The sequence below is a fragment of the Corvus hawaiiensis genome, chromosome 6, assembly GCF_020740725.1.
Source record: "Corvus hawaiiensis isolate bCorHaw1 chromosome 6, bCorHaw1.pri.cur, whole genome shotgun sequence".
In the NCBI taxonomy this organism is placed as follows: Eukaryota; Metazoa; Chordata; class Aves; order Passeriformes; family Corvidae; genus Corvus; species Corvus hawaiiensis.
Genome location: NC_063218.1, coordinates 21,790,359 through 21,814,543, shown reverse-complemented (window position 1 = coordinate 21,814,543; position 24,185 = coordinate 21,790,359). Strand labels below are relative to the sequence as shown.

The window sequence follows — 24,185 nt, the reverse complement described above, 5'->3', positions numbered from 1 at the left end:
TTTTCTTTCTTTGCAGTTTCTCATTTTTGAATATGGGTTTTAGTTTATTTCTAAAAATACAACTACCATGCAATTGCCAAGAGATATTTTTATTGTTTCCAGTGCTGAATATCAAGCTAACCTACTCATGATGTACTCTGAAATTGTGGGGGAAAACAAAAATGCTCAAATACTGTAACTTCATCTAGAGAATAGCAATTGTACTTCAATTTTATCTGAACCATTGGGATCTCAAGGCCTTCACTTCAAAAGGAATTTTGCTTGCATTTGCAAGTGGATTTGAGATTTGTCTGGTGATCTCCAGATGATAGTTTTAGGTCCCTACTTTTATGTTTCCAGTTGCTGAATTCCATCAATATAGAGAAAGCAGTGCTAGAATTTGCTTCCCCTGAGTTTTTAGAAGAGCTGACTTTGAGATACCATGCAAAGCCTAACTGTTTGAATAGGTCTTTGCCTGAAGCTAGTTTTTCCTTTGATGATGTGAGTAGTTTCTTTGTATTTGGTATGGTGCTCTGCTTGGACTTAATATGTGTGGTTATATTGCTATCTCCTAAAGACATCGATAGGAGCATTTTACAAAGGAAGCCATAAATAAATAAATGGAGCTTTGATTTCTTTCAAATTGCTAAAATTTAATTAACTTCCCGGGATAAACTCAATTAGTTGTGTTTCGTACTGACTTCAGTTTTGCTTGCTCACTTGGGTGCTGTCTCATCCCTGAAGAAGCAGCTTAGAAGAGACAGAAATGACACTAGGCTCTATGCAAAGAATGTTTGCAAAACCCTACTAGGAGGGACACACGTTCATTTGGACACGTTCACAGGAGGGTGTGGCAGACGGCATTGCTACCTGATGGATGACACTGTAGGACTGACTTGTTTGTCGCTTAGCAGGGAGGTTTGTGGTGTTCTGGACACTGATTAGAGGTAACAGATTTTGAATTGAAACAGTTTTCTCAACAAGAAAGAACGTGTTCGTGTGATGTCTTTTTTTTTTTTTTTATTTAAGTGTATTCTCTGCTTACAATGAATACTTGGTTAATGATCCTAATGACTGATGTCTTGTGTCCTGAGAAAACCAGGATATTGGCATTGATTTCTTCCCATCGTACCTTTAGCAAGCATCAGTCACTCTTATCCAGTGACACTTTGGATAGGTGTGAGAAAGGAATTCAAGATCTCTTCTTGTTTAGTCCGTGGCTTTTCTTCCATGTGTGGACTGGAGAATGGTTACACCTTGAAGATTTTTTTTTTCCCCCCAATATGGATGACTATAATTTAGAAACTGAAATAATTAATTTACTTAATGGAGGCTAAAGACAGCTATTTGAGTTTAATGAGCTAGTGACCTAGAAGTTCTGATTCTTCTTACTAAAGCAGCAAGGCCTATATTAGGTGTCATCTCTCCCCTTCTTTTTTCCCGATTTTCTAACAGTCCGAAACTTCAGATTCTGCTGATCTTAGTAAAATAGCTTAAAAATCCAAATATTCACTGTTGCAGTGCACTAAGGCAGGGAAGCTTGGCAGTCATGCTCAGATAACCTGTGGCATCTCTAGTCCCCTTAGGCCTTGTGTATGCTTTGGTCTGTGTTGGCCACCAGAGCAACAAAACCTGTTTTTGTCCTTCTACTCTGACAGAAGCTGGCAGCATGGACATGGACATGGACACCTAACGTCCTGTAACCTTTCTGTCCTTGGGGAAAGCTCCCACCAAGTGTTCACAAAACCTGTCACAGTTTCTAGCCAGGTAACAGTGAGCATGTTACATAGGACAATGTTTTCATCTGGTCATCAGCTACAAAACATGCATGACTTCCCACCTGATCAGACACTGAAAGTCTTACTGAAAGGTTTGGTTTACAGTTGTATCAGTGCACTGTTTGGTGTGCCAGTTCTGCCCTCAGTGGCTGGGGTGTTTTGGTCTGTTTGTTCTTTAGTCCAGCACAAAGTACCTAAGGCACTGCAGAGGAGATGCTTAGATGCTTCTGATTTCTCAAGATGGGCTTGGATGTGCTCTAAGCAGAGTGGCAAACATGGGATTTGGAGGGAAAAAATTAAAAAAAAGGATGTCAGCTTATGTGAGTGCTCCTTTCTAGGATCAATACAGAATTTCTCCATCTCAGCAGCTTGGTCTTAAAAGTGCTGTTCATCCAAACTAGTGCCATCTCCTTACAGGAATTATTGCAGGGTACAAAACACTCAGAATGTTTAGGTTGCTGTCTAGCCTATTTCTGTTCATCATCTCACTGTCTTTCTCCAGGTTTTACACATCATGGTATCCAATATTTCTTGTCTTTTGGGGGCTTTCTTTACCTTTGTGGCATTTGCACATGTTTGTTCTCTCCGCAGTAGCAGCTGTCTAGAGCTCAGCCCTCCAGTGTTTTGGTTCTAAGCTTTAGAGTAGTATGTACTCTACAGGCTGCTTTTGAGAAGTAGCAGTGGAGATGCTGGAAGGGGAGCTGCGTTCCCGTGGTTCTGTGACATGCTGCCTGTGTGACAGTATGTGTATTGTCACATCTTCTCTTTCCCTATTTTATGTGGTGCTCCAGCTTGTTAATACAAAATGATTCATCAAATAACTGTGGTTCTCTTTGAGCCTCTAATTTGTAATGCCTCTGTTGCTTCTGACACTCTGCTGCCTCTGACATTATTCCTTAATTATTACTGAACATCACACACATGGAATACCTTGTGTCTGTATCATATATGCAGTTCTCTAAGAACACAGAAGAAGACACCTCTTACAACTGAAGAAAAAGTGTATGTACATGACTGTACTTTCTCACAGAGACAATAGCTAGAGTTAACCCTATCAGCTCTCCTTCCTTATTGTAGGGGTGTCTGATAAAAATGCAATGATGTGGACTTAATCTTAAAGCTTGGATAGTGTCTCTGAAGACAGACTGTTTTAATGACAAGGCAATTGGATGTGATGATGCTAGGGAGATTGAATTGCTGATTTTTAGATGAGTGTGTAGTGGGCAGATGTCCCCGTCACAGAAACTGCTGAATGTTCTTCAGAAGAGTACAGTGCTCTGGAATGTGAGAGATGTGCATTATGTTCCCTGTTTTTCTTTGGATGCACTGTCTGACCTTAAACAAGTCACTTTGCTTTTCTGTACCTGTTTTATATATCCTGATTATATTTCTGTATTATATGTTCTGATTATTTTATGTGCTGGGACAATTTCTTGAAATATATGTGAATGGCCTCAGTGCAGTATGCCCATATTTTATTTGGAGCATATGGAAGCTACCACAGTTTTAATAATAACTGTTCTTGAGAGATAAGTTTGTCTCTCTCTCCCTCAATTTTCCTGAATAAAATGGAAATTAGAAAACTTTCTGTGTAAAACTGTACAATATTTTACTTTGGGACAAACTTCTGAAGATTTCTAGTTCAATCTAGGCTTTCTTCAGGGTCGTGTGCAGTTGTGCTTTGAATGCCTTCAGTCCGGTAGACCCCTCTGAGGTTTCTGTTCCCGTGTCTGGCCACTCTTGTGGTGAAAAATGTCCTTTTCTATGGAGTTGGAGATTCCCTTATGTTGTGGCTTAGGAATGGTACTCTCCAATTCAGTGGTCCCATTGAGACACTCCAAATCACATTGCTCACTTGCTTCCCCTGGCCATGTCCCTCCCAGCTACTGCAGAGAATTAACTCTGTTCTAGCTGGAACCAGCACACCTTACTCTGCAGCTTGTGTCTCTTGCCCCTACAAGTTCACAGTGCCAATTCATGTTCAAGTTGTCTGCCATGTCTCCAGGTCCTTTTCTGCAGAGTTGCTCCTTAGCCAGCTGGTTGCTAGCCTGTACTTATGTGTGAGGCTTTTCTGACCCAAGTGTAGGACTTTGTATTTATTAGTTTTAATTTGCATCAAACATTGCTATCAGTCCTTTGCTCCACCTTGTAAAGGTTTCTCTAAATGGTAACCCAGTGCTTCCTCCAATGCATCAACCATTCTCTCCATGTCACCTACAAACATGTCTATGTTGGTCCCTCATCCAGGTCCAGGTCTGGAGGTACTGATGAAGTGTTTTCTGAAAGAGCTATATAGTGGGAATTAAAATGCTTTTGCTTTTCTTTTTACTCCCTAGTCCTTATGCCATCAAACTCCTGTGTGTTCTCAGTAAGTTTTCGCTTTGCTGGATGAATACCATTGTAATAATGCTCAAATTTTACATGTTATGATTTAGCCATTGAATTGCTATGCTTCTGACTTTATAATGCAATTTGGGATACAGACACATGATGATCAATCACTGCATGGAAGTACTTAGGACCTGTGGTTCAGGAGGAGAGGGATCTGTGTGAGAGACACTGTTAGAATTCCATTTGGATAGGGAAGAACCTTCACTCTCCTGTGCTGAACCTTAAACCTCACTCAGTTATTGGAAAAAAATGATCTAAACCGAGTCTGTAGTTGAAAGTGTTGATGTCTCCTTATCTTCCTCATTTAGGTACTATATCAGTGAACAGCCGACGCACCCCATTCACTGCTAGTGGGGAGAGTGAGATCCTGGATCTGGAAGGTGACATGTACCTTGGTGGGCTGCCAGAGAACCGGGCAGGACTCATCCTTCCCACAGAGCTCTGGACAGCAATGCTGAACTATGGCTATGTCGGCTGTATCCGAGACTTGTTCATTGATGGGCGAAGCAAGAACATCCGGCAGCTGGCAGAGGCACAGAACGCCGCAGGAGTCAAGTCCTCCTGCTCCCGCCTCAGCACCAAGCAGTGCGACAGCTACCCGTGTAAGAACAATGCAGTCTGCAAGGACGGCTGGAACCGCTTCATTTGTGACTGCACCGGCACCGGCTACTGGGGTAGAACGTGTGAGCGAGGTAAGTTGTGTTCTCTGACTTCAGTTACACGAAGCTGAAAGTGTGCATGAGAACGAGAACAAAATCCAGTGTTCCCATAAGACTCTCACCTGTCCTTGTTGGTCTTCCCAATGCTAAGTTCCAGCCCCCACACCAGGAGAACTTTCTTCTCTGATTGTTTCCTTCCAGTCTTTTCCACCCTCATTTCATGAGCTTACTTGGCCACTTCACTCCCTAAGCCCTCTGAAGATCTTCTCTTTGGGTTTCAGAGTTTCTTTGACTATGGTTTGTCTCCTGAGGCAGAAAATGCAGTTGCATGTGAGAAGTCTCAAACAAATTGCTGGAAACTGTACCAAGTGTGAGCTTTAGTTATGGAGATTTTTCTTGCATGGGACAGACAATGAATCCCAGTTCTATCTAGGCTTCCTTTTTTTTTGTGTAGTAGAATTTCCTTGATGACTGTTTATGAGTAAGCCAGGTAAAGGGACAGTGTTAAAAGCAGCATGTCTCCAAGTTCACCTCTGATAAGGCAAATCTGTAGGAGATTAGTGGGAGATTCTTTGCATCTTAATTGTACTCATCCAGAATTGTGATTTAAAGACATATGATTGGAGATATGAAGCCCAAGTGATGCTGGTGTAGGCAGGCAAATTTTCTATGTGTTATAGATCACATGGAAAGGAATTTACTAATGGAAGATATTTGAACTATATAAAGAACATAGGTGGTTCCTATTAATTGTTGTTATCCTTATTGTGCTGGTGCCACCATCAGAATGAGGTAGGTGAGTGGTTTTACAGAAAAAGATAGGGCTAAGATCAGTTACAAAATCCCCCACCTCCCTAAAGGATGTTTTCTTATATTTAAACCAGTGTTTCTGTTAATATTTGGCCATTAGCACTGCATTTGGGCTAAACTGCATTCCCAGTACACCCAAGAATTAACTGTAAACCATTAACAGAGTCTTAGGGCTTTCAGTCCCTTCTTTATATCACCTCACTTGGCACCATGGTTATAGCATGTGTCTTAGAATTGGAAATTCAGATATTTTTGATCTTCTGCTATAGATATTTGAGCAGCTCCTTTCCCATTTAGTGTCCCCTTTATGTATTTTTTACTATTGATCATAGTAACATGCCACTTATGAGGAAGAACATGAAATTTAGGTACAATGCATAAAATATTAGGTAGAATTGAGATTTATAATTCATTCACTCTGAAGAGGATTTTCCTCTTTGAAGAAAGTTTTTGTTAATGACCAAAATTCTTCCTATATGGATGGGATTTAGTTTTACAGCACGAGATCTGTGATTGTTCATAAAACTGCTCACAGCCAGTAATTCATTGCCTGCTGCCCTAAGCAGCAATAGTAGTTAATTGCCAGTGGGCCTTAAAACAACTGAAGCATCAACACTGCCATCCGTGCTGGGGGAACATGGGTGAAAATGTAAGATTCATGGGCATCAGCTGTGCCAATGTCAGCTCAGCGTTCTCTCTTCTGACTACAAGGGATTTGAAAATTCTGGAAAACATCAGGTAGAGGTTTTCTCAGCCATACCCTTGGGAATTGTTTTGGCCAGTTGTTGTGTGATTAGGTTTTATACAAACATGATAAAAGGAAGCGCTACCATAAATGCATTGTTCCCCCACAAAATTGCATGTGTGTTTGCCCTTGGTCTTTATTATTAGGAGTGACCAGCTCTGTGATTCAGGGCTTTTTGGAGTCTGTCTCATGTCCATCTCCTGGACCTGGCTCTCAGAAGAGACTCCAAAGCTAAGTGACATAAAGAACAGGGTTCATGTCATGTACCTTTATATATCTGTGGTGTTAGCTTTTGCTACTTTTACTGTCAGTGAAAAGAAATCAGTAGATTAAAGGCATGTAAGCATTTTAATTTGGGAGAAATGAATATCAAGTCTGGCCTGAGATTCATAACTTGGCTGTGCTCTGATGGGCATCAGTCTGAATTAGGAAGATATATTTATGAATTAATGTCTAGCATGGGAACTTGAGGTCATAAATATATTTTAGAATCAGAGTGTATTTAAGGTTAACAAAACTGTGATGAAACAGTTCAGGACAGCATAAAAGATGTATGCAAATATCCTAATCCTGAGAAACTAATTTTATCTGTAATTAGAAACCACAGACCCATTGCTGATTTAGTCCCAGTGTCAGGCAAAACATGGCTATAATGCCTGACATTCCTTGGCAATGTGAGAAGCAGCTTATAGGGAATAAATATTTGAGACTGGATACCTGAAAAAAGTTGTACAAATTGAAGTGCATTTGACTCCAGTACATTTATGTGGTTTTACATAGCAGCCTCATACTGCTCTGATAAGTGTCAGAGAACTGCATTTGTGCCCACTGATTTTGCCTCCATGAGCAAAAGCATTGCAGGCTACCAGTGATACTCTTCATTCTCCTGGTCTGGCACCCAACGATTATTGCAAGTCCTGACTGCATCTGGTCTGTGATCCTAATACTGTTGGAAGGAGAAAGGTTGAGATGGAGACTGGGAAGGGAATCAAATTGAGAGATGCGGCCATGCCACAGTGGCACTTCTGTGTAATGACTGATGAGCTGCGACAGGACCCGGGGGCAGCCAGGCTGGTGCATAAGGAGAGGAACAAAGAAGGAGCAGGCTAGATCTTCTAATATGGGACAGCTACTGACCCACTTTTCCAGTCTGCCACCTCTCACTTTATTCTGTTCTTACACTTCTCTCCTCCTAAAAGAGGAGTGTAACTCCTGCAACCCAAGATGTATGATAAAGGGTTAAGGGGCAGGGTAGCCTAGCATAAAGAATCTCCTGTGCTTGGTGACTATCAAGAAAATCACTCTTTGTCACAAAGCAAAGCACATACTTAACATCTAGTTAGAGAACTAAAAATAGGGAGGACGTACGTACAACTCTAGGAAGAGAAGCAGATGATTAATTTGTTGTTGATGATAAAGTCTGTCTCAAACCTTCCAGGTATAGTATTTTTACATTTATAATGCTGTATTTCTCATAAATTTTATACTTTTCCATATGAAGGACATAATATATTTAAAAGTGACTAAAAAGGAAATTGTTTTTGTCAGTTAGAAAAGAAGTTTGGATTCCTTTTATTCATGGTGAAATAATACAAATACACAGTATTCAGTATGTCACTTCTATCTAAAGCCTGTGGGAGTTTGTCTTGTCAGTGAAGTAACATCTCTGTGTATTCAGCCAGTTACACTGGATGCAATGTAGACTTTGGTTACAGTGTTCTGCTCAGACAGGACTTCTGTGCAGATAGAGAAACCTTGCTGGAACTGGAGTTTGACAGGGCACAGAACACAGAACTGCTGCCAAGGCCTCAAATTCATTCTTAAAATTCCAGTATCTAATAATTATTTCAGTATTGGCAGTGATGTAAGCAGACAAAGGTGTTAGCAGTCTGAAAGTGTCATAGTTTCTAGTAGTAATGTAGTTTCTCCTTGGCTCATTGAAATTTCATAGAAGAGATGGGGTGAGACAGGGAAAAGACCATATTGTGCTTTTGTGGGCCATAAGTGCTCAGTGCCAGGCTGTGAGGCTAAGCAAAGGCAGCAGCAAATGCTGGCAATTAGCTTGATACAGTCCCCATTTCACACCTTCCACCAGAGAGTGTGATGACCAGGTAACACACTGTTATTTATTTTCTTAAATCCTTGCTTCTCATCCTCTGTCATCTTTCCATAATGGTTCTCTACTAAGTAGTCGAACTCAGTGTGACTTTGTTGCAAATATAGTAAAGAAAGGAAAGAAATAGAGAAGAAGCTAATAGCCAGGACACAATTCCTCCTGCGAGTGATGCCAATGTGGTAATGATCTCACCTCCCCCTGCTCCCTGAGCTCTCTTGCACCCCTGTTAAATATGGTGAAGAGAAAGATTTAATCATGCCAGAAAAACTCCTAAACTGCATTTAGTTTTGGATAGCTCTTATTGAGTTGCTGGCACAGTGAAGTGGATTTACGATGAAAGTTGTAATTGCAAGTGTGTACTGAGACTTCGTACTGAGCTTGCTGGTTTTGAGTTGTGGTGTGCTAGGTATTGGGGGGAAAAAAAACCAACCCAAAACCCCTTGGTGCTTGTACTTGTTAGTAGTACTGAATCATTCTTGCATCCTAGGGTTTTAGAAAGAGTAGAGTGTCTTGGGGTGACTTTATGATGTGTATCCCATATCCCTGCCCTATGCCCAGAAATTAACTTTGTGCCTTTCTATGCCTCTAAACTGAGCCTGAGAGGGGGAAGGAAAAACTGAGCAAAACTTTTTCAAAGCAGTTTGCAGCTTGTCCAAGGTCACACAGAGATAGCAACTTTTTTTTCCCAGCTGCAGCAGGGGAGGGAGGAGGCACCCGGTTTGCTGATTTCCAGTCAGCTTTTGGCCAGTTTCAGTTTCTTTTTCTCCAGAGAGAGACTGAGAGTTGAACTTTGCTTTTCCTTCCCTGGAATTTTGGATTTTCTCCCTTTTCTACTGGACTGCTTCAACCTCAGAGCACATCAGGAGGACTTTCCACTGAGCACAGAGGGCCTGGCCCTGGGCCAAGCCCCAGCTCCGAGGAGACCAAAGGGAGGACTCCAGCACTTTCCCAGGTTTTTCCTCCACAGCGAAAGATTTTATTATTTAGCACTAATTTCCTTTTCCCATGTGTTTGTTAAATAAATAGTTTTATCTCCTTCACTTTCCTTCGAGGAAAATTTATTTTTCCCGAACCTGCTGGGGGAGGGGTGGTTGTACCTTCTCTCAGAGGATGTATTTCTAAATTTGGCCAAACTGGAACATAGAGTACCACAGACCAGTGTCTGCAGTGCTGCCTCTCTCTTCTGAAGTACCTTGTTTCAACAGGTCTGCTCTTCTGCTGGTCAGTTTGAAATAAAGGACCTAAAATATCTGAAATCCCATGTGAATGCTTCCCAAATGCTTTCTGATTATCAGATGCAGAGCAAGCTTTGAGATAATTGACAAAAAGATTCCTCCAATGTGGTGGGTACCATGCTTCCTCCTGTTGCATATGAGCTGCCTTTCCAAAATTAACCTAGGAGAAATTAGGGTGAGTTGGAAGTCTTGTCAGCAAGGTCTGGAGGGCTGTTGCAGACATGCAGGAGCGTGGGAAGTGTGGGTGAGTGCAGCAGTTGTGAAGGATCTTTGGTGGGTTTTTTAAAATACTTAATGTCTTCTTTACCCTTTGCCTTGTAATTTGTTCGTATTTGACATTGGTTGCATCAGGTCATTGCAACCCCCTGTTAATTGCACTTAAAATGTTAGAGGTAGGAGCTGGTATCTGGCTCGCGGAGGATGATGTTCTACTTTGCTGTGATTACAAAGTACCTCCTCAGAACCCTGAAAAGGACCCCAAAGCCCTGGCCTTTTCTGAAAAGGACCCCAAAGCCCTGGCCTTAACTAAGCAGGGGGAGGGGAATGTGTGTTGTATTCAAATTAGCTACTTTCTGTAGCTGCAGTGAAAATGCTTTGGGCTCAAAAAGATGCGTGAGGTCTGTTTGGTGGATCTTGAAAACTCTATGCACCCTTTCCTTCTATTGAAGAGCACTGTGAGAGCAACTGGAGAGGACAAGAGCCTAGGAAGGACACAAAGCAAAAGACAACTGAAAATCAGATAATTTTAGGCCAACGAGAATCAAATGTTGTTGATCACTCACTTTTTAGTATTTGCTCCTACTTAAATGATTTGACTGCAGTTTGCTTGGATTTTTTTTAAGAGGTATATAGTATTGAAAAAGGCAGGTTGGTATGGGACTCCTGATTATTTAGAACTGAAATAAAAGACATTGAGATTTAGATTTTAAACCTCAAAAGTTAATTGCTCAGAGATGGACACAGCCTGAGTCCTTTCTAAGTAAAGGGAAAAAAAGAAAAGGCTTGTTCCAGCCATTTTCTTTGCTGTGCTGCATCTAGTGTTTATTGCAGAAAGACAGAAATATCCCATTCTGGTTCTTGTCCCAAGGGCTGGAACCATGGTCGTTCCTGTTTGAGTGTGCTCACAGATGGACAGCTAACACCCTGAGCCAGCCAGGCTTTTTCTGTATTTTGTGGTACACTGTGAGCAGTAACACATCTGCTGCTAACAATGATGATGTTGGTCATAGGGCTGCACACTTTATTATCTGCCAAGTACCTTTGCAGCACTGTTCACTAAGAACAGTTTAATGACAATACACCTCTTCCCATTATGTATGCAATAAAGAGAGATATTGTAAAATTACTGGTAATAAGAAATGCTACAAAACCATTTACTACACAGGATAAGTGCTGCATACTTTGCTGTCTCAAGCACAGGTAGCAGCGTAGATTTCTTTTTAATTTTAGTGAAGATGGTTGATCATAATCACATCTTTGAAGGTTTGTTTAAAGCAACTGAAAAGTGTTGATGCTTTTTGGACTGTCCAGACCTTCTGAGTATGCAGTGAAATGCTAGATAACTGCTGAGAATAGATTTTCTTATAGGAGTGATGGTTCCCAGGAGTGATGGACACATTAGGAGAAAAGACTTTGCTGCAATGTTTTGAATTCTTTTAATCCTGCTAGGTCTTGAGCAGTCAAAGACTTAAGAAAGTCAAAACATCAGAATAATTCTTATGATTTCATGATCTAAAGTAAGATGTTAGAAAATAGGTCTGTTCTAGACCTCATCTATTCACTGACTTACTAGTACCAGATCGGTTCCTATTGTACAATTTCCCAAACTGTCTCCAAACTGCAGAAAAAAATATTCCATCTGAATTTAGCAAAACATTTCATACAATCCCTTCACACCCATTTCGATTTGTGTCTCACTAATTTTATGGTAAAATCTCCATTAAACATGATCTGAAGAATGTTAACTTTGCTAAGGGCATTTGTGTGAGAAGTTAATTTTCTCACTTGCCATCAATCCATTCGTAACACTTGTGGCTGATCCCTTTATGGCTGGCCCAGGCAGCTACTACTGTGGAAGATGCTGTTCACAGTTCTCAAGAAACACAGGTCTGGGCTTTATGTGATTAGCTCCCTTGTATCTCTTCTTGAAGACTGACTGTCAGAGCAGAAGGCTACTGTTTGTTGCATAAGTGCTGGATTATTGTACTTATTAGACTTTTATGTATCCTCCATCTCATAATTATTTCCTTACCTTCTATGGAGTAACTTCTGTTCTAACACTCAGACAATTCCCAAGATGCTCATTAGGTGATGTGCTACCTCCAGTAAGGACAGTGAAGCCAAGGTGGGCTTGTAAGGGAAGTGAAACAATATTAAGGAACAGTTTAAAAATCTTTCACTTTTGTGGATTTATGTTGTGATCCTTACTGCTTATTATAATTTTTTTGTCCACAGATATACATATATTCAGTCAAAAGCCACTCTGAATATTTGTGTTTTCCAGGACAAGTAACTGCATTTGTTGCACTGTAATGCCTTTGTGATATCCTCAGTACAGAAGAGCATGCAGTTAATTCTGCAGTCGGGGTGATTACATCTGCTTGGGAAAAAAATACATCATGGTTTTTATGCTGTTGAACTTTAACTTCGAAGAGTCTCATTGATGTGACAATCTCCAACAGCATCTGCCGAGCAGCTGGAAAATCTGAGACTGTAGAAAAACCAACTGATTGTCTCTCCTATATCGTATAATGTTATGGGCATGATTTTTTTTATCCATGTGTTCCTCCAGTTTCTTCATCCTGATTCCATCATCATATGCTTTTGATATTTAAGGCCACTCCTGACTTCCTGGCTGCATGTGAATTTGTTGGTACTCCAGGTGCTCTTATCTCATCTGAATATGTTAGTTGATGGCACAGAAGAAGATAATAATTTCTGCTATTTTTCTCTAAACTTCTGTATTTTTGGCTGTTTATTGCTGAGTGTAGCTTTCATAAGACCCCCCCAGTTCAAGAAATGTGGTTACCTAAAACAGTATGATTTTGTGTGCTGTCAACTCCTGCAAGGAACACTAGAACAACAAAAAATATGTTGATGGGTAGGTAAGACCATTTGATTAATGCTTTTAGAACCTGATACTTTTATTAGTATAGGCCTCTTCTACAGGACCAATATGATAGTGATGTTTTTTGTTTATCTCCTGGTTTATAAATGACCGTTCAGAACAATGGTTTCTCCTTAATGTAAGCCACAAAATACACCCCATCTGTAAGTCACGGCACAAAATGTTGTTCAGATAACTCTCAGATTGAAGGACAGCTTGTCATTGCAGGTCAGTTTTGCCTGAATATCGCAGTGTCGTGGTTTGACCCCAGCCAGCAACCAAGCCCCAAGCAGCCACTCACTCACTCCTCCACCAGCGGCATCAGGGAGACAATCGGAAGGCTAAAAGTGAGATAACTCGTGGCTTGAGATAAAGACAGTTTAATAGGAGAAGCAAAAGCTACACATACAAGCAAAGCAAAACAAGGAATTCATTCACCACTTCCCCTGGCAGGCAGTGTTCAGCCATCTCCAGGAGAGCAAGCTGATGACACTGGGTTCAAGAATTGCTTCTGACTAAGTAGTATTTTTGAGTCTCTTATAGCTCAGTGGTTGATCTCAGTCCCTGTGGCTTCATACCCCACTTCCTTTCCATACCCTCCAATCAGAGCAGTTTGTGTTTCTGCTGAAACTGCCAATTGTCCTTACAATTAAAGGGAATATCTTGATGGAAGAAGCCAGGATGAAGTAGATTCATTTGTCATGAAAAATTATTTCCAATATTTGAAATTACTATATAGACCTTGGAGATGTTATCTGTGAAATTAGCTTTCTCTATCTCCCTGCTTTGCCCAGTCAAAGCCATCAAGCTGAAAGGCAGGCACTGGCACAGTGCATTTTCTGTCTCATTTCTTTTTCTCTATTCGTCTCAGGGGGAGAGGAGAGACTTGGCATTCATGATGCTCCCTTAATTGACTCTTTCTGTATGTGGAGATAGGCAGTCATCCCTTGGACACTTTGATTGATTGGATGAGGCTATTGTGTGATGTGGAAAGGATATGCAAAAGCACAGCCCATCACCGCAACCATGGAAAGATCTTATTTGGTGGTGTATATTGACTCATCCCAATCTGCTTGGTTTGTCTGTCTTGTCTCATACGCAGTTATCGCACAGAGCAGCCCACAGGGTGGTCCTGGCAAATCTACTGCAACTAGGTACCAGACTCCAAGGTATGGCTCTCCAGAGGGAAACCCTTCTCGCTGTCACTGCTAAAGCGTCTGAGAATGTGTAAAGGAAAGATAATATTCATCATTTTGAGTTTATTTCTTACTAGCATCCTCTTTTTTTTTTTTTTACTGGGTAATTGAGAACAATGAGGTTAAAATTGGGAGATAAGGTGCGGAAGAGGGAAACTGTATCCTGATAAATCAAATCTTAATATGAGTTTCAGAGTAACTTCCTGCTTTGTGATGATGATAAGTGGTGAGTAGGTGAATAGATAGAGCAAAAAGCTTAGGAGATATCCATCACATTATGGCAGAAGTCTTCCCACTGAAGGGACACAGCAGCAGGGGGGAGGTACAAGAAAAGCAGCTTCATAATAAGTGCTGTTGGTCTCATGATGCTTCCATTTTTTATGTCCCACAGCTTTTGACTTCTGAAGTTCTGCCTGTTATGGCAAGGTCCTGTTGTGGTCAGCTTGGACACTTTGGGTTACCTACCACAATAATCTTGTGTTCTTGTGATCCACAGCATTTTTTCATTTCTGAACAGGGAGGAAGTGTAATTCTTCATGTTGTGATACCACTAAAGGGAGCAAAAGGACGGGGAAGGTTGAAGGAGATTACTGTTGGAAGTTGTATCAAAGCACCAGAGTTTAGGATTTAAACGGATTCATGGGGAATTAGTTAAGTCTGACTGCCCCAATACCCACAGGCCCCATTTCAAACTGCCGAGAAAGGAAAAAGATGGTATTTTAAATAGTGATTTTTTTATCCACTACCTTTCATTAAATGATTAAAATGGAAAATGACACTTCAGCCCTCAGTTGAAAAGCATGTTATACTGACAGCTCTGGGAGCCCTAGGCTTGTACTTAGAATGAGAAATATATAGAGTACTTCTCCTTTATATACCTTAGTCATCTCTTGGAGGAGTATTTGCATTAGAGGTTAGAAAATGGGTCAATCTTTCTGGCTTGCCTGGTCTTTGGTAGAGCTGTGAAGTGGAATGGTGAAAGGAGGAACTCTTCTTCAATAGCTCTGATTTCCTCTCCTTTATGTGTGAAAATGTTGAAGACAGAGAGCCATGAGGCAGTTTAGTGTACCCAGCCTAGGGAGCAGAGCAAGGTTGGAACTAAGCAGAACAAAATGGAGTTTGCGATGCATGTATCATCTGCCATGTGAGAACAAGATCTCCCCCTCAACAAGTGATTGGCAAAAGGAATGTGCTTGCTAAATAGTATGAAGGAAGCAAGAATACAGAAGCCGTCTAAACTATTTTATAGTTCTGTTATTTTTTTTTAATCTGTCTGTTGAGAATGTTTGTGACCGAAGAGAAAAAATAGGTCAAAGGAAAGATTTTTGGCATACTAAGAAATTTCAAAATATCTAGAGTCCATACACTAATCTAATCTTAGTGTACAGGTTCTGATTCCTAGAGGTGGAAGCCTAATAGTTCAGTGCCCAGTCATAGAAACACCCAGGTTTTCACCATTTTATTACCATATCTTCGGTGAAATTGTCTTCTCTTGCAATCTGGCTTTTTGAAGCAAACCCCACAAATCACTGCTACCCCATTTCTGCTTGTCAGCTCTCATGTCCAATTTGTGCAAATTTCCTTTTTTCTGCATTTGCATTTAATTCTTTTGTCTCCTTGGAGGACTAACCAGTGCTGAATTTTAGCCTTTCTCTCCCTGTCAAGTGTTACTGGAGGATGATTTAGCCCTATATCCAAGGTGCTTTTCTCAAAGCTGTTTTTAATAATTCCATCTTTTCTTGATGTTAGAACATGGGATTGGCCATCGGAGGGTGTGGATAAAGTAAGGCACATAGTTCGCAGTTCACTTTTCACCAGTCCCAGTCTGATGCTGGAAGCACCACTGTGGTGTGAAGGAGCTGCCTTTAACCACCTTGGTGAAGGAGGTGGAGATAGTCTAGAATTCAGCAGGGTGGAGATTGACTACTGTCCCAGTCTGTTGCCCTCCCTTTTACTGAGGCAACATCATGGTTCTGAATTTTCTTCAATTGCTTGTATGCCATTCCCCTAAGCCTGCCAGATTCCTTCTGCCACTTTCCAGTTTGATCAAATTTCACTTTCCTGTCTGGTGCAGAAGAGCAAAGAATGTCCTGAAAGATTTCTTGGGATGTGGGAAAAGGGGACAAGGAAAGGAATGAATAGAGCTTTGTCAAACAAAAGGCTAGTATCTTTTTTCTGAGGGGTGGGGGTCATTTTATAAGCTGCAAGCCTTTTGGGCAAAGCGATTATGGAAAACAAAAAGGATTAAAGTAAAGAGAAACAGAAATGATTTATCATTACATTTTTAAATGCCTCACTGTTTTCACTTATCTTTTAATTTTTGTATTTAAAGTCAAAGGCACTTGGGCTGCTTTAAAAAATAATCAAAACATAAAGAGAGACCACAAATAGCCATGTCGAAGAGTAATGAATCCAGCAGACAGAAGGACTTGTGTCCAAATAAAAAAGGCAGAAAAGTGTAGGCTGGAATTGGTATTGACTGAGCAATGTGCACAGTGCTAATGGACCTGCAGAAGAAACAGGAACATTGCAGCCATAAAGTGAAAACCTGGCCCACTGTGAATACAGATGAGATTGGGAAAAACAGTGCTTTTATGGGGCTGCTTTTGCACACATGGCCTCTTGAGCTCACCTGCTTATAAAGTCAGAGTGACAGGATGTAGATTAGCAATCAGCATCCTCATTTAGCCATTTCTCCTCTAGCTGATTTACACTGCTGTGATTTCTTTATTCTTTTGTCTTTTCCTCCTGGCTGGTGACAGTTTGCTGAGCACATCTATTCTCTTTTACGCTGTTGTTTTTTCTAGGAGCTGTAAGAATTAAAATGCCGATCATTTAGTTTTCTTTGTGTGTCTGTGTGTGTTGCCTAGTTCCTACCCTAGTGTATGCCACCGGCCAAGGCTCAGTCAGGAAATCATCCAGGAGAAGCAGCTTTGAAACTGCTGCCATGTCCCTTTTGCTGTGAGTTGGTTTTCCTAGACACCTTTCACTCAGATTATGGAGACATGCTTGATCTATGTACTCTGTCAAAGTGTTGATCAGTAAAATCCTATTTAACTGGGTGGCATCCCTAACTTTCTTTCCCCATGTTGATCCCTTGAAAGGCAGTATCCTGTTAGGCACTGAAGAGATTGTGCATGTCAAGAACTGTAATTCAGCACCGTTTGTGTCCCTGCAGGTAACTGTGTATTATGTTTTTTCCTGCGTTAGCATTGCTTCTGGATTACGCACTTGAGCAGTTTCCTGGTGAAGGCTACCTAGGGGAGCTTCAGAGCAGGAAGGAAGAACATTCAGATTCAACCAGGAGTGGGGGTCCTGGCATTAAGCCTCTTTGTGTTTGGAAATGAGATGTCTTCTGTTCCGGCAGTAAACTGTAACCCATCTGAAACATGGGCTGGCAATGGACTTTAGGCTGTTTTCTGCCATAGTGTTGTGGGGCCTGCCAAATCTCACAGTATTACCCCTCTCTCTGTAGAAGCCAGAGATGGAGGCTTGGGTGAGTTTTTGTACCTTTGCATACAGTTAACTCCTGGGGGACCCTTCAAACTTAAAATGAGCAGACAAGGTCATAGCTGGGAGAAAGCCAGGAAGTTGTTGACATCTCTACCTGTCTTTGGGCTATCAGAATATGCTAAATAAATCCACATTAAGCTATTTATAAGGATGCAAATTGAGACAAACAAAAGCCATTTTTTCCCATATGCAGAGTATTTGCAAAAGGAGATTGATATCATAATTTTATATTTTGGGAAACCGTGATATAGAACTATTAAGGCACCTACAGTAAGATTCTAGATAACAAAAGTAATTAGCCACAGACCCTGACTCTGAGAGGACTTCATTTACTGGGATTTAAGTGTCTGAATCTAAGATATCACCTAATTTAGTCAGTAGACTCTTAGGGCACTAAACTACTCTTTCCACCTTGAAAAAGCTATCTGATATCTCTAAATAATACTTGCAGATCTCTGAAGACATGGTAATGTAGTCCTGGGATATTTGGTTAGCAGTTCCTAGAGATAAATACTTATATATTGTGATAGGATAGAGATAATTCATATCAGAACCAGAGTTCCTTCATCTTCTCTTCCTCTCCTGTTTTCCCACTCAGAAAAGCACTCGTGAATCACTTTGGCCTTTTAGCTTGCAGTAATGAAACGCTGATTACCATACAGCTCCCCACAGGTCAGCCTCTCTCTTACCCAGTATTGCTTACTCAACTATCACTCCCTGTGTGTGTGATCAGAATCCAGGGGTCTCCAGCTGACTAATACATGGAGGAAGTTAGTAGATGTACTTATAAGGCAAACTGAAGTTCTATAAGCCTTAATTTAAGGAACAAATAAAGATTAAGAAAGTGTTATCTGACAGTGAGAGCTAAAAGACAGTGATTTCTCTGGACGAGGGTAAAAGCACAGCAAATGCTGTTACTCAGAAATCTTTGCAAAGCTGCCCTACAGATGCTGTTCAGAAGGTGTACTGCAGTGTACTGGGTGCAGAACGTCCTGTGCTACATTGTGTGTAGCCCTGTTTGCTTCACAAGAGCATCTGCTGACTGCTACCGTGGCAGTACCTGCAGACGAGCGATGGGTGAGTTGTGTCGCGTCAATTCAGCATTGCTGCCAGGCTGGTGAGGAAGTCTGATCAGGGCTTCTCACAAAACAAGCCTTGACATATATGGTACATTACTAATTTGGTGCTTCACAAAAGTATACAATGTAGACATGCCTTAGAATTCTGTTTCTGGCTAATATAACTGCAAGCAAGTTCATTTTTCTGTGCCTTATCTTCCCTAGCTGCAAAAATCCCCCCAAAAAGCCAGATACTTCAGACTTTCCAAAATCATAAAAGGGTTGCAATGTGGGAAAATTCATGAATCACCAAGAGCTTCTGATTCTAGGATGAGAAAAGCTGAAGACCAGAAAAATGTGTATTTTTTGCTAATATTTGACCTTCTGTTTCATAGTTCTTCTTAAGCTCAGTGGACATCCTGCCATGAGAACAGGTAGAAATCCTAACCTAATGAATGATACTCATTTTTGTGTTATCTAACTTAATTTTCCTGTTATTGCTACTTGACACAGAGTATTTCATTCTTCATCAGTACGGAAATAGGGGCAGATCTTTGTGTTGTGTTTTAATAATTTTGAGCTCATATCCCCAAAAGAACAACATTGCCTAGACCCACAAAGTATATTAAAAATCCGTAAAGGTCAGAGATTTTATTTTAAAATAGCAATGACTTTCTGTCTTGTGCCACTTTTCTACACCTGCAGTGCTAATGCAATCCTTGTGTGGTTGTTGAGACACAATGCTGTATTTTTTTGAGGTACACAAGCAACCTTTTATAGCTAAAATGCTGTAGTACTTGAGCCACTCAGGGGGAAAAAAAAATCTAGTTTCTTTGGCATTGAAAAGGTTAAATTATTCACTGCCCTTTATATAGCACTAAACAAATGATCAAATTTTGTATGGTGTGTCAGTGATTGGCTGGATGTATTTAACTCGATAGTGATATGAGATTTACAGAGCACACAAGAAAGGAGCCTTAAACAGTTTTACCCGTTGACCTTTGCCAAGATAATAAAGCCTGAATATCAACTCCTCACCACTTAAATTGTGTATTAATGAAGTGCCATTGGGTACTCAGCTACACCTGTGCTAGTTAGAAGTATTCCTAGTCACACAAGTAGACATGTATATTCAAGAAATACAAGTATAAAAGGTGTAAAGAAAGCACTGTTGAGCAGCTTAGACTGAAATCCAACAATATGAAGGAAATTGGCAAAATAAGCTGAAATATAATCAGGAGGCTGAAGGGAGGAATTATGGAGAAAGATTAGAAGAGTTCAGTACATACTGCTTGGTGAAATGACAACCTGAGGAGAGGATGATGAATCAGCTCTGATGGGAGGACTGCCTTCCCAAAGAAGGGGAATTGTTTAAGGAAGTTCACAGGACACTTATGGAATATTGGGTTAAACTAAGAAAGGAAAAGAGTGAATATCACACCATCACAAGAATGAGCTTGGTTTGTTTTTGCTTTATTTTGCTGTAGTAGGGATCAGAGAAAAGGGTGGAAATCCCATCTATTCCAATGGAAATTAGGATGGCTAAAACGGCAGAGCAAGGCCAGGCTGCTCTGCACTTCAATGACTTATGCTTTGTAAGAGGACAGGAAGGGAAGGGAGCTCCATGACCTAGCCAGCTCTTCTTCTTCTAGCTTGTATGGATCTGTGAAATGTATGCCTCAGAATCAACCTGGAAATGTCTTCCAACTTCAAATGACCTATTTTCCTTTCTAAATCCTGTTAATGACTGGATGTGTTTTCATAATTAGCAAATACGTGAATAAATTTATACGACATGCAAGACACTGATTACCAAAGTAAGTTTTGTTTGCTTCTTATTGTAATTACTTTTTATAACTCATACTGAATTAGGAAGGGTAGAATAGTTAATAGTGTAAAAATAACAACATTTTGATACTTCGGCTTCTTTGCTAGATCTCAAAGAATTGTGGAACAACCTCCATGTTTAGGCAAATTAGAAACAGTATTATGTGGTATGTGTTTCAGTATCAGATGAGAAAAGGCTGTTGCTAAGGACGGTTTTGTCAAATGCACTATAGGGAAAAGCTTTTGCCAAAAGAACTTCAGATCCCAGACTCAAATCTCAGTTAGAAGAGATATTCACAGACTCATGTGAGAAAGAGAAGCATGGAGGAGTGTTGTTTCCAGGCTGCTGATAAGGAGAGCCTAGTGTGAGGCTTATTCTCTCGAGCCAGTGCATGAGCAGAAACAGCAAGTACGCTGCTAACTGTTCATCTTCGTGGCAGATGGAGGACAGAGGCTTTTCTGACTGACAAGCTGTCATCCCAAATATTGTTCATCTGCATAAACACCAAAAACAATAACAAAAACATAGTCTAACATTTAGTTCACTTGCATTTATTCCTGCTCTGTCATGGACTTTGTTTGATCTTTGGCAAATCAATTAGGTTTTAAAGAATAAAACAGTAAATCCTGACAAACCCCAGCATTGCCTCCAGTGGTGCTTAGGGGCCCATCAGCCCTTCCAGTAAAATCCAAATCTGTAAGTAAGGTGCTTAGGGTGTGAAGCAGCCATTAAGCAAGGATGGTGTTCAGGACAGCCAGTGGGTGGGGGAAGCAGGGACAGGCTTCAGGTAGCCAGTAGTGCATGCCAGGAGGAGGATGTGCCAGTCCCCTTTGTTGGGTGCAGGCTTGATCTTGCTGCATCCTTGAGCTTCATGCCCACAGAAATAGGATTCTAAAACCCGCTTCAAGACTGAGATGCCACAGAGCCCTGTATGTGTTTATACAGCCTGCAGTGTGTTGTGAGGCACTTGGGTGCTCTGCCTCATTGCATTGCTTTTACTTCCCCCTCTTCCCACTGAACAGAAGCGTCTTTGTTACCAGACTCTATATTGCTTGCAATTCTATGCCTTGATCTCTCCACACATCAAATTGCTCACAGGATGTCCTCTGCTCTGTCTAAAGGTTTTGCAGGTGACTGTTCACTTAGATTCCTGTATTCTCTGTGTTGGCAACCTTGTATGTTGTGCAGGAAGTTTTAGTGCAACCTTTAAAAGCTGTGGAAGCTTGGGAGCTTCTCACACTGGCAATCTATCACTGAGGGTTTTTTTAAAATTACATTGGTGGTGTTCTGTTGAGCTGTGTCAGGAGTGGGTGAGAAAAGCACTGTGATTTCCTCTTCCAGATGCAGATGAAATTAGGGGAGTATGACAGTCCCACAGCAATCCTGCTGGTTTTGGTGCCTTTGTTGGAGCACAGCTGTGCCCAGCAGCTGGTCTGGAATCAGAGAACCAGGAAATTTGCACAGTTAGCAGATATAAATAGAGGATCTGTAACTATGAGAGATGCTTAACTCTGCAGTAAATAAATCCTAGTCCAAAAAAAAGGCTAATTGAAATCTTAAAAAACTGTCTTGTGCCTCAATTCTTCCCCTTTTGAGTCTCTCTCTATCTGCAGAATTTGAAAGAGAAACAGGTGTTGTATCTATAGAGTCTTACCATCTATGTTTCAAGTGATGTCAAGATCAGTCCCCTTTCCATTACAGATTTAGATTATTTTTAGGCTTGTGGATTATTTTCCAGTTTCCAAAGGAATTATTGACCTCTCCATTATTTTGACTTGGTTGATATTCTGAGAATTTTTCAGGGTCTGTCTCATGAAAAGTACAACAAGGTGGCAGGTAGCTCTTGGATCATCCAAAGAGTGGGGGGCAGCAGCCCAGTTGAGATGGACAGTGGTTTGTGTCCCTACACTGTCCTGGCTTTGCAGTGTGACAGTGGATGAGCTGTCTTCTATTTCTGTCTCAGTTTCTGCTGTGAAAGTAGACCAGTTCAAAAGATGTTCCTGATTGCATCTTAATGCTTTGAATTATGTGGAGGACTTCAAATAACAGGAATCGAGGATGGGGAAACCATCCTGTTAGGACACCTACTCATTTTCCTCTTTGGTCAGAGTACATTAGCTGCTTATTTTAGAAAACCGTTTTTGTGGTTGTATTGTGGTGTAGAGCTGTGTCTTACCCTTTACAGGTGTAAATTAGGAAAAGCTTCTTTTCCTAAACAGTCCTTGCTGATCCAGAACTTGCGCAGATGCGAGTAGAAACCTGGGACCTTGTCCAGCAGGTGGCAGTGAGAGCTGGTGGCAGTGGCAATGCACAGAAAACCGACTGAGATTTGCTGTGTGTCTCTGCTTTCTCTTCTACCCCAGGAGGAGCCACACTGCTCTTCCTTGGAAAAAAACGCTTAACAAGTACTTCTCAGCACTAGTGGCACAAGTGAGGAGACAATTGCAGTCTGCTTCGCCATCTAATGGGCTCAGGCAGCACTGCCATCTGCCCCTCACTGCGCCCCCGAAGTGTCTGAGCAAGCACACCGGTCCCTGGGGCCCACAGCCTCTGCATCCCCATCACTTTCTCTGCTCACCCAGCAACTGCTGGTTTGCTTGATTTGCTAAATTCCTACTAGCAACCCTTTTGGGAAAAGCTTGACACTCTTTTTGTCTTCAAATAGACTTCAAATATATACTGAAGTGTATTAATTCTTTAATACACACAGCTTTTACACCCTCTGGACTCCTCCCATAACCTTGCAGCCCTCCAGGAACCCTTAGGAGAAAGCAGAGCATGCTGTTCAATACAGATGTTGTACTGAACTTTCAGGATCATGATTAAGCCCAGTGTAAGACCCTGTGATTCACTTTATATTGAAAACAGAAGTGTCTCTCTCTTTGTGCAAGAGAGGCCACATGCCTGCTTCTGTGGGTGATGAGCTTAGCATCCCTTTCCTTCAGTGATATGGGGAATGATGGCTCATGTATTAAGCTCTGAGCTTCTAAACTCTTGAATGATTTGGAGAGAGTTTTATGAAGGAACCATTTTTTTCTATGTATCCTAGGTACTTGTCTTTCATCACATGAGTCTGACAGCTTTCAGTGGCCCTCACTTGCACATTAAAAAGGGGAGTAAATTGAGCTGTCTTTGGTGATAGTGTGGAATTAGATGTCAATAACTTGTCAGAAGTGGTTTCCAAATGTGTCTGTGCCTCACACATAGTACCTTCAATACAAGGGTTCATTAGGTTTTATTTTTCCATTTGCAACCTCCTTTTAATATATTTGGCTTACTTTGTAATGATTGCTTAAGTGAGAATCTAAAATGTGCTGTTGAAGAGAGGTAAATGACATTCTTTCCTATTTTCAGATCAAATAAAGGAAAATAAGAGTGACTTGTTGAATAGTTCTCAAGAGTCCTAATTTGTGTCCTTCTGCTTTAGATAATGGGCCACCATTATTAGGCCAGGTTGGATGGGGCTCTGAGCAACCTGCTCCCTCCCCATGGTAGAAGGTTGGAACTAGATGATCTTTAAGGTCCCTTCCAACCCAAACCATTCTATGATTCTGCAATTATTAGGGGATCAGTGGAAGCATAATAAAGAGGTACTATTAATTATAGTTTAAGAAAAGTGGAAAGGCAAATACTGACTTGTCTGAACTAGCTTCCTTTGGTTTAGGTGCATAGCAAGGCCACAAATTCTGCCCATACTTGAGTCACAAGGAAAGTGATTTGGAACCTGCACTGCCAGATCATGAGGTAAATGATAGATGACTGAAAGTGATT

General features: G+C 41.0%; 1 protein-coding gene across 29 annotated transcripts in view; it reads left to right on the top strand.

Moving 5' to 3' along the window:
* NRXN3 (neurexin 3) overlaps positions 1 to 24,185 on the top strand; it is a 985,201-nt gene that overhangs the window by 309,228 nt on the left and 651,788 nt on the right. For all 29 annotated transcript variants that reach the window (XM_048307857.1, XM_048307861.1, XM_048307848.1 and 26 more), the window contains one exon: positions 4,457 to 4,840. In XM_048307857.1, coding sequence (XP_048163814.1) covers positions 4,457 to 4,840 — 384 coding nt within the window. The remainder of the gene's footprint in view (positions 1 to 4,456; positions 4,841 to 24,185) is intronic.